This window comes from Girardinichthys multiradiatus, chromosome 17 (genome assembly GCF_021462225.1).
Source record: "Girardinichthys multiradiatus isolate DD_20200921_A chromosome 17, DD_fGirMul_XY1, whole genome shotgun sequence".
In the NCBI taxonomy this organism is placed as follows: Eukaryota; Metazoa; Chordata; class Actinopteri; order Cyprinodontiformes; family Goodeidae; genus Girardinichthys; species Girardinichthys multiradiatus.
In genome coordinates this window covers 963,503-977,500 of record NC_061809.1, presented here as the reverse complement: position 1 = coordinate 977,500, position 13,998 = coordinate 963,503, and the positions used below count along the sequence as shown (strand labels likewise).

Below are 13,998 nucleotides of genomic sequence, written 5' to 3'. Positions count from 1 at the left end.
GATGGATGGATGGATGGATGGATGGACGGACGGATGGACGGATGGTTGATTTGGACTTCAAAGACTAAGATCAAACGATGCCACAAAATTTAAAAAAAAGGCAGTCGACTCACGGGATGCCAATCTCGAAGATGTTGTTCTGGATCAACTGCTTGCCCAGCATGATGATGCTGAGCTGAATGCACAACTCGATGAGGCAGCCTCCTGGAGCACACTTAGAGGAACACAGAGTATTATTTGTACCTTCATGCAGGATATTTGATTTGTTAATTAAAGTATTAGAGGCAAAGTTTTACAGAAACAAACCTCCTCCATGCGATAATCATTAAAGACGTACACATAACTTCCAGGTCGACCTGCAAACCTGCAAACAAATGCAAGCAACAGGTGAAACCATGAGGGTATTTGTTTTCTAAAAGGGAGATACATTTTTTTTTCACAAAATAGTAAAGCATCTTTTATTTATTTGTACATTTAAAAATAAATTAAATGTTTCTTGTTTAAGACTCTTCTTTGCTGAACAAATACTTGAAAATCAAAGAAAGTATATCGCAGGGCAGAAAATGAGGCAGGATTTTTTTCTTAGGTAATTAAGAATTCATGTTTTATGGGAATACACGATTTCCCCACACCTCAACATTATTTAGGACTATTTACAGAAACATGCCTTACCGTCCTTTGAAGAAAGCCACATAAAATATCGGGGCGTATGCGTTCATGAACTTCAGTAAAAACGCCTTAAGGATAAGGCGCTCTTCAAAGTTGCTTTCCGTTTTAGGAATCTCTGCAAAAAAGTTGATATAACTATTTAAGTGCAGTTTCAGCAGGTCAGTTTCAGCAGGTCTTCAATAAGAAGAAAAACAAATAAGGCAAATGTGTGTACACAGTGTTTGGAAAAAGTATTTGTGTTTTAGGATAATCCATGTAACACAAAATGCTTTTGTGTTGTCATTTATGAGGAAAGCTTTCCAAACTGACATGGCCCATTCGTTTTTACAGAATTATTCTAATTCAGCCACATTAGAGAGTTTTCAAGCATGAACAGCTTATTTAAGGTCACTCCACAGCATCTCATTGAATTCAGGTTAATATTTTGACTAGGCCCTTCCAAAACCTTCATATTGTTTTGGATATTCACCTATTCAGAGTTAAACATCATCACAGCCCTGCCCCCAAGAACAGGAAGTGTAATATTTCACTTTGGAAGGTCCATATTTTATCCCCTTGACCAAATCAACATAAATATGTCCTTAGTTACAGTTAAACATGATGGTGTAAGAGGGTCTCCAATACTGAGAGGTTTGGCTGCAGGGTGTGGCTGTGTGAAGTGTGATGTCACGCAATGGCCTTACGTTTGGCTCTAAATTACACCCATGGTCCTATTTAATCCAAAGTGTATATGGTTGATCTTTGTCAACAGCCAAACAGCTCTGTTGGATTACATTGGAATTTCAATTAACAGCCCCCCCAAGGAAACTTCAACCGCATTATCTCCGTCATACATCATCTGTTCCACACAAAATTTGGTATGCATCATCGTGGATGAGTGCTGAACATGTTGGCACAGTCAGTTGATGACATCAGCTTAGCCCCACCCGCTAACAACCACATGAAAGGTTTCTTAGCTGATTGACCTTCCTTGACAGTCTCCAAAAGTTGTAAATTTGTCTAATGAGGCATAATAGTTTTGAAAACATTTCCAAAGCACGACAGGAGGTATTCGAGAAGGTCAGATTTTTCAGGCAAACTTTAAATGCTTCTCACCAGAGCAGAACTCCGCATGACCAAAGGTCATATCAAATCTTGTTCAGAGTATCACCTAGTGGTGACCCGCGGAACTGTGTGGTGGGCTCGTCGGTGGCGTGGTGGCCGAGCGGTACTAAGCTGCGAGGGCCACCCAATGCTGCTTGCAGCTTTAATCTGCTCTGAATTTCTGAATGAGGACATGATGTGTTTTTTTTTTTTTACTTTTAGACAACTTTATGGTTCCATATGAATTTGTACCAAACAATGTGGTTAATCACAAGTTTGCTTGATAATCTGAAATGTTTAAGTGTAACAAATAAGTAGAGGGTTAAAGAATCTGTAAGGGAGTGAATACTTTTTTAGAGCAAATATGTCACTGTTTTGGAAGTAGGTTAGAGGATGAGCACTCCTTTTCTTAAATCCACACATACACAAACTCCCTCTTTACCCTTCTCCCTCTGAATTCTCTCTCTATTTCTGGAGTAAGACATACAGATGCAAATGTGGTTAAAACCTCTTGGGATGACTGATGAGACAGCTGGAGCATAAAAACATCAAAGTTTTATCAGACTCTCCAAGAAGGAAGGGGAAAAATTAAATTTCTTTATAAATAAATAGAATTTCTCTTAAATGTGCAGACACATGCAACATGATGTAAAACAAATGTTTAAAATGATTTTTTGAGTGTGTGTGTATGTGTCAATTTTTTTTTTTTACAAGTTCCTAAGCGGCTCAAGTTCAGTTGGCCCCTCCACAAATTCGTATCCCCATTGCATACCCACTTGCTTTCATTTTCTCCCTTCCATCTTACATTTTATACCTAAATAAACCATTTAATACCCATATACTCACCATGGTGTATCCGTTTATTTCGGTACTGATCCCCATTTGGGCCAGTCGACTCAGATGACAAATATGACAATTATGATTATGTCAAACAAAAATAACTCTAAGTTATGTCCTGCTGTTAGATATTGTTTATTGGAGTTCTATAACAAAAGTCCCTACAGTAGATTATGTACTTAAAAGAAAAGTGAGCAATTTTACATTTGGTTATTTATTTGTTGTAACAAGTTTTAGCAATAAATCTTAAACCGTTATTACACAGTTATTTTATAGAGATTTATTCCACATAGAGTAAAACATTTTAGGTTTTATTTCTTGCAATTTTGATGTATATGGCTTACAGGTAAGAAAATAGATAAAAACTTTTGTGTCTCAGAAAATTTGAATATCACAGTAGACTAATCAAAAAATGATGTTATTATCACAAATTTCACTCTTCTGAAAAGTATGCCCATTTCTATTCACTCAATACTTGGTTGGGCTTCCTCCTGCATGAATTACTGCATAAATACGCCATGGCATAGAGGTGATCAGCCTGTGGCACTGCATAGGTGTAATGGAAGTTGATAGCAGCCTTCAGGTCATCTGCCTTGTTGGGTCTGGTGTTTCTCATCATCCTCTTGACAACAGATCATAGATTTTCTATGGGGTTCAGGTCAGGGGAGTTTGTGGGCCAATCAAGAACAGGAACACCATGGTAATTTGACCAGCTTTTGATACCTTTGGCAGTGTGGGCAGGTGCCAAGTCCTGCTGGAAAATGAAATCAGTGCACTAGAATTTCCTGGTAGATGGCTACATTGACTGGGGACTTCAGAAAATAGGATGGACCAACCCCAGCAGATGACATGGGAACCCAAATCATCCCTGACTGTGGAAACTTCACACTGGACTTCAAGCAACATGGATTCTATGCCTCTCATCTCTTCCTCCAGACTCTGGGACCTTGATTTCCAAATGAAAGGCACAATTTAATTTCACCTGAAATCAGGACTTTGGACCACTGAGCAACAGTCAGGTTCCTTTTCTTCTTAGCCCAGGTAAGACACTTCTGATGTTGTCTCTGGTTCAGGAGTGGCTTCACTAAAGAAATGTGACATTTGTAGCCCATGTCTAGTCTGTGTGTGGTGGCTCTTGATGCACCAACTCCAGCTCAGTCTGCTCGTTATGCATGCTCCCCCAAATTCTTGAATGGATTTTGCTAAAAAATCCTCTTAAGGCTCCAGCTCTCCCTGTTGCCGGTGCATCTTTTCCTACCACGTTTCTTCCTTCCACCCAATTTCCGGTAATATGCTTGGAAACATCTTCAGCAATGACTTTTTGTGGCTTACCCTCCTAGTGAAGGGTGTCAATGACTGTCTTCTGGACATCTGTCAAATCAACAGTCTTCACCATGATTATTTAGCTTATGACCCAGAGTGAGAGACTGTTTAAAGGCTCAGGAAACCTTTGCTCGTGTTTTGAGTTATTTGGCTGATTAGGGTGTGACACCATGAGTTTTCAATATTTAACTTATTCACAATATTCTAATCTTCTGAGATGCTGAATGCTGTATTTACCTGCATTACCTGTCAGCCATAATCATCCAAATTATAAGAGACAAAGGCCTGAAATATATCCATCTATGTGTAGTGACTCTCTCCCTCTTTCTCTCTTTCTCTCTCTCTCTCTATATATATACATATATATATATATATATATATATATATATATATATATATATACACTATTAGCTAATATAAGATTGCACATGCTAAAGTATGGTATAGCTATTCTTTTAACAAATGAGCTTTGTATATCTAGTAAACAACTTTAGCGAGAACATATTTTAGAGTGTGGTTTGTGGTCATATACTGTCTGTATAGCTGACAGAGCAATGATAACAAATTTTTGACTTGTACTCTTTACTCTTTTTTTTTTTGTGGCTCTTGTGAAATTATTTTACAGTAAATAAATAAATGAAATTATAATTTGAAAACAACATTTTGTGTTTTAGTATATTAATATTAATATTTGTTTAATGATCTTACCAAAAACCAAAAACTGATGTTTTTTCCTTTTGGACCATGCCAGAAGTTTTAAAAATTTTTATTTCACAGCACTGTACATGTATTTTTGATATATCTAGGTGGTAGGCTTCTTTGGAAGAAAATTAATGGCTGTTATTAGTCCAAGTCTGCCCCTGCTTACCCTATTTCTAACAATAAAAAGGTTTTTCTTTCTTGTTTTAGATTTGTTTATAAAAATAACTGTGTTTTAAAGTTATCATTGTGCAGAAGAGTGATTCAGGTGAGAAGTCATCTAAGATAAACATGAAAAATCAACAATAAACAGAAGAGGTGTCCTCCAGCTCCATCTTTCTAACATCTACAGTGCAGCCTTAACTTGTGATTCTTACGGAACCTTGGGACAAAACAGCTCACATGTCAGCATCGTCAGATGACATTGTTTGGGTAAAATGACAACAACTCAAACATTGAGCTGACTGGTGAGTAGAGTCGGTGACCTGTGTGACCTAAACAGCCTTATTAGTGTGATTGTTTTGCCTACAACTCATTTTCAGAACTAAGGAAAACTCAACTCAAACCTTTTGTTTGAGTTGAGTGGCCTTGCTTTTAAGCATTTAGGAGTTGAATGCCCTGTATAACTGAAAATTTACAACAGCAAAAATTGTTTTAGGTTCTTTTAACCACAAGATAGAATGGCCAGCGGGTCTTTTCGTACCTAGCTCCGTTAGCCACAGGGCCACAGCACCATAAATTTCATCCAGGATCAGGATGACCACAAGGTTGATTATGACAGCAGTAGCTGTTACAGTCACCCGAACATTGGACTTTATTTCAGGGTCCGGGCTCATCGCCATCAAGGCAGAGATCGTGATGCGGTAGATGATTACACCAAAAACAGCTGAAAACGTCAGTCCAAGCTGCCAGCAAAGAAAGATGATACAAGGAAGATATCAGACATGACTCAGACATCTTGTTTTTAAATACAGGATGAGTGTAAGGAAGTTATTCAATAATTAAAGTACATTATATGTCGAGCAAATGTATAGTAGAAAGTATAGCCCTTGTCTTTGCTTACCATAAAAAGAATAGAGGAAATATTCATGAAGTATCCAGTAAGACGGTCTTTCCAAGTCAACTTCTCAAAGACCGTCTGAATGCAAAGACAAAAGGGACACAGAAGAGATAAGAGAATCAGAGAGTTCCCAATTTGTCAAACAGTGGTCAAGGTTGTTCAACTTTACAGAAAGACCTGGAATGAAGAAAAAAAGGCCCAAAATGAAACAAAAAAGCAGAAAAAACCATGCAGTTGTGTCATACTCCATCTCATTTTCAGATCATGGACTTAACAGAGCACTGTGAGATGTTCAAAGCTTAGGATATAGTTTGGAGTTTCTCCACAAACTATATCTTCTCCACAATTTTCTCGCTGACCTGCCTGCTTGGTCTGAAGCTGTTTGTTCACCAGTGCTCTCTAAGAAACCTGATCATGTATCCTGTTCCTTCAACTTCACAATTATGCATGATTCTGTATTGGTCTACATAGAATTCCAATAAAACACACTGAGGTTTATGGTTTTAATCTGACAAAGTCCAAGGGGTGTGAATTCTTCTGTACAGCACTGTAGCTCAAACCCACACATGGATCCTACATTTTTCCCCCCATTTTTTAAAGAATTACTTTGCATAGAAAATCTACTTACTAGAGTAATGGCAAAGATTTATAATGGTTGAGGTAACAGGTAAGTGCAATGTCAAAGGTAGTTCTAAGAAATGATAACATATGGTAAAAAAGGGTTCAAGATGTTTGAAATAATTAGGAGAAACTGACAATAGAAGAAAAAAATCTCCCTTCAGCCTCCAATACAGACGTTTCCTCAGAATTACTCATATTTGGGGGAAACTGGAGGATTTTAGGCATCTTTCTTGAAAAACATGGATAATTTGCATCAAATCAAAGCCAGCCTGACCATGTGACCTGGTTTGCATCAAGAGTAATTCCAGATATTTTAAGATGGAAAAAGGAGACAGGAAAAGCAAGTGATATGGTGACAACTCCTAGTACAACACCACCATCTAGTGAATATAAAGCTACTGTACAACCAGCAACCAAAGATGCCCAATTTTCAGATAAACAGAAGTGGACATTTTCAATAAATGCAAACAGCCCTGTTTATTTGGAATGCAAACTGGAAATGGTATTTAGGAATTCATTCCGTGATAACTGCAACAGTTAGTTAACAGTTATTAAAAATACTGAAGTTGCTAAAATAATTCAGTTTAAGTTCAAGCATAGCAAAGCTTGCACAAGATGAGAATGGGATTTTAACAGAGTGTAGTCTGTGTGTGTGTGTGTGTGTGTGTGTGTGTGTGTGTGTGTGTGTGTGTGTGTGTGTTTGTGGTGGGGACAGCCATCAGTGGGGGTGGTAGTAAATTAGGTCAGGTGTTATATTTGGCTTGTCGAGTCCACTGAGGAAAGCCTGACAAAGCTCTCATGACAGAGACTCAGTGACAAGTTTTATTTCTCTCTATTATTAGGTCTCTTTTGGTCTAACCTTCTCTTACTCTGCCTTTTATACCATACAGGAAGTCAAAATATATGTTTAATTTATTATTTAAGCAAATAATTAAGTGCTTTATTTCATGCTGAAACATAACAGAAATATGTATAGTTTTGAAATTAATAAAGCATACATGAAAAGGATTAAAACTGCTCTCTGATGTAGGTATGCAAGTAAGGTTTTGATGTTTTGGGGACTTTTTAAGCTGGGTTGTTAATTCTTCCACTGAGGCATGTTAAATTCTGAACATGAAGTAGTTCTCAAAACTGTACAAACACATTAAAATGCCAGGTTTTTGTAATGCAAAAAAAATAGACTATGATACATAATTTCCAAACATTTTCCACACATAATGTGGTATAGATCCAGTACAATAATGTGAAATACTAATACATTTATTATTGTAAAAACTTGCAACCATGTGGTTACAAACATTTGCAACCCCCAACCAAATACATTGTGGAAGCATCTTTTGATTTAATTTAATTTCTGCATCCAGTCTTCTTGAGCTAACAACTGCCACCAGTTTTGGAGAATATGATTAATAAGATATGGAGATCAACTATTCCAGTGGGATTTTTCTGATATTTGTTGATTCGCCAACGCGTGCTAAAGCCAGAGTTTGTAGAGAGGTTACAAAAGATCAATATTATCTAATACAAATACATGCAAAGGTGTCAGTCAGGAGAATAATACAAGGGACTGCACAGCACTGTATTTACACCATGGCAAAATTAAGAAAATCATCAATAGTTTGTAAAAGTATGAGACAACAGGGTCTTTCTTAAACCTGAGATTTTGTCTAAAATTGCTTAGAAAAAAGGAGTAAGTCCTAATAAATACTGGGGGCTGTTCTACATGTGACAAAAATCTGCAGTATTCACTATATTTCTGACTAGGAAATAAGGTTGCGAAGCCAAATCCTCTTTTTTTGTGGAACCAGTGGCATTTACTTTGTAAGTTGATCGACAGGAAATCGGGTGGAGACAGAGAGGAACACATGCAGCAAAGGTCTATGTGTCTGAACTTGAACCGGTGACAGCTGCGTCCAGGACTGTAGCCTCCATATATGGGTCGCGCACATTACACCCAAAACAGATAAACTGTACTTAAAGTGCAGCAAAACACAATTACATTAAAATACCTGAGGTAAACTACTAACAGATACAAAGAAAAACATTGTGAGGCAAATTGCAATGACCTGCCAAAACCTAGGACCCTATAAAACAATTATTATTCTTTATTTTACTTTCATATTTCCATGTATTGCAAAGCAAACACATTCTTTAACCTTAAAACGCATCTAATCATATGGTTAATGTTATATGTCTGTAATATAATTTAATCAGTTCAATAGAAAAAGAAGCCACATTTATTGCGAATTTAATATTTTGTAAAGCTCTTAAAAAACACCTGTCATGCAACTCTAAGTATTTTTGTTATAAAATACAAAATTGTTTTATGAAGTTTTTAGGAAATAGGCCCCACAATTGATAGGGGGGCCTAAACTGATCCAGGAGAGGGAGCAGCCCAAGACCCGACCTGACACAAAAAACATGCACACACAGTCACAATCACACATTCCCACCCTCATGCGTAAACACTCTCATCCACACACCCAACGTAAAGACACACAACAATGGATGTCACACAGTCACTCACACGCCTTATACATACTCTATACTCCCAGGTCCAGGTGCCGATACCCCAGAGGGGCAACAAGCTCCCGGACCCAGGAGGTGGTCCCCTTCCTTCCGGGGTGGAGACAGGCAGACCCCTCAGCACCAGCCCGGACTAGTGCTGGCACCGCCCGAACCCGAGCGACCCTGGCCCAGACCCTGACCACCCAGGCCGACCCCAGCCCCCAACAACCCCCATCCCCCTCCGGAAAGGGGGCCATGTACAAAAGAGGGGTCCACCTGGTCCAAACGACCAGAGCCATCCCAGGATGAAACAGTCCCAACCCCCCAATGAATTCCGATGTCAAACCCATGAGCCCCCCACCCCCCATGAAACCCAACATCAATCTCCCCACAGGGCCACCCCCAACAAGGACACAGATATCGAACACATGTTTGTTCTTCTTGTGAGAATGAGGCGGATGCGGGTTACAGAGAGAGGTGGAGCTAAGATGTCATCTTTTTAGAAAAGACACGTTTCGCATGTACACACAGAAACATGAAATTGGGATCCAGATTGGTCTGCCATTTGGTTTGAATCTAGATTGGAGTCCAGTCTAAAGGAACCAAACTTTGGGTTTTGGACTAAAGTTTGGCACAAAACACTGCAACACATTACTGAAGGAATACCAATACTTACAGTGAGATATGGTGATGGCAGCGTAATGCTCTGAGGTTACTTTTCTTCTGGAACTGAGATTTTTGTGGATACAGTTATGTATTGTTTCAAATAAAGTGAGTTTCGACTCTAAAGCCTCAAGTGTCTGCGAGAAAGTTAAAGATATTGTATTTGTCAGAATCGTAATTAGTCCACTCCTACATCCAAATAAACAAAACCATTTCATAAGAGGAAAATGAAAGTTTGTACTGGCCTAGCCAGAGCCCAGGACTAAATCTGTGGAGGTCATATGAACAGGACAAGAGATCTTCTCACAATCTGAAAGATTTGGAGAACATTTGCAAGGTATAGTGGGGAAATGTTTACCACACTAAGATTTGGAATGCTGGTAGACACCTAGCAAAGAGAACAAATGATTTAATTAAAAGAAACTAAGCTTAAATGCACAGTTATCCATGCAGGTCGTTGCACTCGTTTTTTATTTTTCAATAAAACCAGATTATTATTTTGCTTTTCAGTTAAAGATAAGTGTCTAATAATTCAGAAAAAAAGGTTTGAAAAGTTCAGTTTTGGTCTCAATTGACCACTGCTCTTCCGCATGTTTGCTGTCTGCCTTGAGGTAAACTGTGAAGAGGATCTTTAATTACTTTCTTTACATAATGTTTTTCTTCCTAATTTGTGGAGTGCACAACTAACTGTTGTCCTGGTGAGAGATTCACCTACATGAGCTGTGGATTTGCACAGCTCCTCAAGAGTTACCATGGGCCTCTAGGCTACTTCTCTGATTAAGTTTATCTTTACCAGGCCTGTTTATGTAGACGACTATGTCTTGGTAGGTCCACAGTTGTACCATACTCATTTTTATATAACAGTTTAAACGTTAATGAGATGCCCAAATGGTGACATATTGATTTAATACTTAACCATGCTTTAAATATCTACAAAGTTTATCTCTCCTGTCTGCTGTGCTCCTTGGTCTTCATGACTCTGCAACCTCTAAAATGCTGTAACTTATACATGGAACTAAAACAGACACATGCAGATGATTTTAAATTGGAACATGCACTTCTGTCATGCCTGTGTACTCCAATGAGCAGAGGGGAAACCAAAAGAAAATTGCCTCATTGTCCCAAACACAATTCAGTCTTTAGAAGAATTGCAGTGACTTATAAGGTCTGCAGGACTCCAAAAGAGCTTTAGCTGCCTTTTTATGTCATGCAAGATGATCTTGCCTTACTTCATAATGTGATTTGTTCAGCTAGTGCCCTGTCAGTGCAAGTAAGTCATAGGTCCCAGTTAAGGACACAGAATAGAACTATATTGCCCTGAATAAGATGGATGGCTTTATTTCTACAGTGTGATCCAAACTTTCTGCACTGAATTCCCAAAGCCTTCCAAAAACAGGTACAAGATGCAGTTCTGTTTGACATTTAAAAGCTAATTCGGTTTGAACCTATAACAAATTTTTTGTGTCTCAGACAATAAAGCCAACGAATGCTAAGTGTGATGAATGGGAGAGGTGTGTGTCACCATAGTGACGGTCACTAATCTTACCCCTGGCTTCCAGCCCAGCATGCATCACTCCCACTCAGGCGCTCTCCCTGTGTTGTTCTTCCTACCTCCACTTCTCCAAGCCTCTTAGTTTCTTGTGTTTTGTATCGCTCTTTGTCTTTTATCTCTACGTTGTTTTGTTTTTTTTACAGCCTTGCCTTTTAAATTCCATCCACAGAAGAACATTTATGGAAAGCTGTCAGGAGAAATACTGCTCCCAAAGTGACAGATTGAATAAATAAAAATGTTTACGTACATAAACTGACTGTAAAGTATAGATGTAAGGATCATAGTTTTATAGCTGATTGGGCTCTTCAAAAAATTCTTAACTGCCAATGAGATTGATTTGGATTTTATTTTAAGAACCGCAATAACGAGTATGCAGGAAAATCATATTTAGCCTTCTTGACAGGGGGTCCTTAATTATTTATATTAGCACAAGACATGTTTAATTTTAACTTAATTTTAATTTGACTTTAATTTTAGTTTTATATTTTAAAACTTAAAATGAGGACAAAATATTTTGAAGTTGACATTTGAAAATGTCTTTAGCTTATATTAGTGATTAGCTCGATTAGCATAGTTAGCATTGCTAGAGGTAAACATTAGTGATGGTGCATTCCCTAAAGGATAGAGACCCATGTTTCCCCGAAACTCTGGCAACAATTCCCATTCCAGAACCTTTCATAAAATGCAGTGTGAAATGACCAGCATCTGCTGAAGTCAAGCTCTCTGGTGTAGCAGCTTGCCTGACCAGAAAAATACACTTTCCTTTTAAATAGCTTCTCTGTGCTTCTTTTGACCACATAAACACCTCTTTGATGACGAAAATAGTTAACCCTGAGTAAGAACTTTCACACCAAAGAGTGTTGTAGGTAACATGACCTGGTAGCCTCTAGGGAAACGATTTCTGAATTCTAGTCACTGGCCAGAAAAGGCTAAAATATCGGTGCGCCAATCATTTTTTGTTCAGTTTTGCCATGCTGATGTAGATCTTATTTTGATTTCTATTTAATGAACAGTGATCAAAATATTTATTTCTAGCCTACCTTCCATGAGAGGTCATTAATAACACGCAAGAACAGTTGCCATGAAGCAGTGCTTTCATGACTTATAAAAATATTACAGAGTTCACATTTTAGACTGTCTTTAGCCTCTTAAATTAGCAAATTGCACGATAAGCGTGAGTATCTTTAGTAACTGAAGACATCTGGCTACATGTATTCCTTGGGGAATACAGACCCTTACTCTGACTCTGAGATTTCCAATAGGCTGCTATATAGATAAAATCAGCACATTCCATAAAAAAGCAAAGTCTGAAAACTTAAAAGAATGAAAAATAGGAAATTTGTTGTAATACATTCAGCCTTCCTGGTTTCTTCTGGTGTTGACTCCAGCTTCATCACCCATTCAAATTAAATTCTAAATACTATATAGATCTTAAAAGGAAAATAAATGTTGCTGTGCAGGGTTTTTTCAAGTCGTTGTAGATGCTGATGGCTGAAATCTACAATCACCTCCTTTCTTTTTTTGATACCACCAGCTCTCTATAATGAGCTTATTCTTTTCATCTCTGATACACCTGATGACTGCAGAATCATCTGAGTATTTGTGCAGATGACAGGACTTTGTCTTGTACTGGAAGTCAGAGGTGTACAGAGTGAAAAGGAATGACAAGAGTACAGTCCCCTGTGGTGTACCTTGTACTGCTAACCACCTGATTTACAGTTTTTCTCAATTGCCGAAATAATAAGCCCTATTGTCTGAACCAAACGCTCAGTGGCCTGAATCCACTGATTGAATCAGTCACTTTTTTGCCAAAACTATAAGCGCTCTTCACCTGTTTAGACACAACTTGCCAACACATTTTCATTATGATGCACCTGTGTTGCATCATGGTGAGCACAGGTGGCAAACGTCAAACACAGGTAAAACACAGGTGTCACCGTTTGAACACGACAACTCAAAATTGATCACACTGTAGCCAATGATGTGATGGAACATATACTATCCAGTTCAGAGAGCACCGGTTTGTGAGGCACTACAATGGATAGAAATCTGACATGAGTTCATGTGAAGTTTGTGTGAGCGAAGACATAGAACTGTAATATCCAATTAAATCAGAGCAACTGTGATTGATAATGTTCCTGTCCATGGTATGAGCATGAGGGAAGCAGGACAAAGGGGACAACCAAACATCAGCTGATTCACATTGTCCACCATAATCTGAAGATTCAGAGAAGAGAACAGGCTTCTTGGCATTATAGTATGCAAATGTTGACAGGAATTGCTCTATGACTGTATACCATACCACCGTATACTGTAAGTAAATATATGTTTCAGTACATCACTGTGTCATTGTACTATAGTATTGTAATGGAAGGCCAGTCTAAATGTTTGCAGGCCTAGTATGGAAAGTATATTTTTGTAACTGCATGTTCTCTTTTTGTAGAATTGAAAGACTGCCACATGGGGTTGGGAAGACAGGTATGTTCTCCCCACACCAAGAGTCCCTAACTGTTGATATGGTCCATGAGAACTGCGCATAAAACAGCTGCACAAAATGCCCTTTGATTGCAACTCAGACAGAGTCAAAGAGCAAAGATTCCAGTAAGTACAGGTTGGTCTATATCCAGACACATTCAATGATGATTACTGTAAGTAGTGATCCACTGTAATGGCCTAAATCACATTTTCCGTATCACTTACAAAACTATATCTATTTTAGATTTTTGGATTTAGTTCAGTTTATTTGGATATTAATAACATATATACATCCATTGCGCCAATGCAAAAAATCAGCAAAAATACATATCCAAATAGGGGTGGATAGAAGTAAATAACTTATATAATCCCACCCCTTCATACAACTCTGTGCTTAAAATGCAAAGCTGCAATCAAAACAAAATGTTGTGCCTGTGAACCTTAGTTTTTTATTCTTATCACTGTCATATTTTGCAGTCATTTCTGTGTATATCTTTTTGAAAACAAC

General features: G+C 38.1%; 1 protein-coding gene across 3 annotated transcripts in view; it reads right to left on the bottom strand.

The window, feature by feature from the left end:
- The window catches only part of ano2b (anoctamin 2b), a 122,671-nt gene that overhangs the window by 54,486 nt on the left and 54,187 nt on the right, over nt 1-13,998 (bottom strand). For all 3 annotated transcript variants that reach the window (XM_047390177.1, XM_047390178.1, XM_047390179.1), the window contains 5 exons: nt 5,675-5,749; nt 5,315-5,516; nt 673-784; nt 307-364; nt 114-214 (listed from right to left, as the gene is read on the bottom strand). In XM_047390177.1, coding sequence (XP_047246133.1) covers nt 114-214; nt 307-364; nt 673-784; nt 5,315-5,516; nt 5,675-5,749 — 548 coding nt within the window. The remainder of the gene's footprint in view (nt 1-113; nt 215-306; nt 365-672; nt 785-5,314; nt 5,517-5,674; nt 5,750-13,998) is intronic.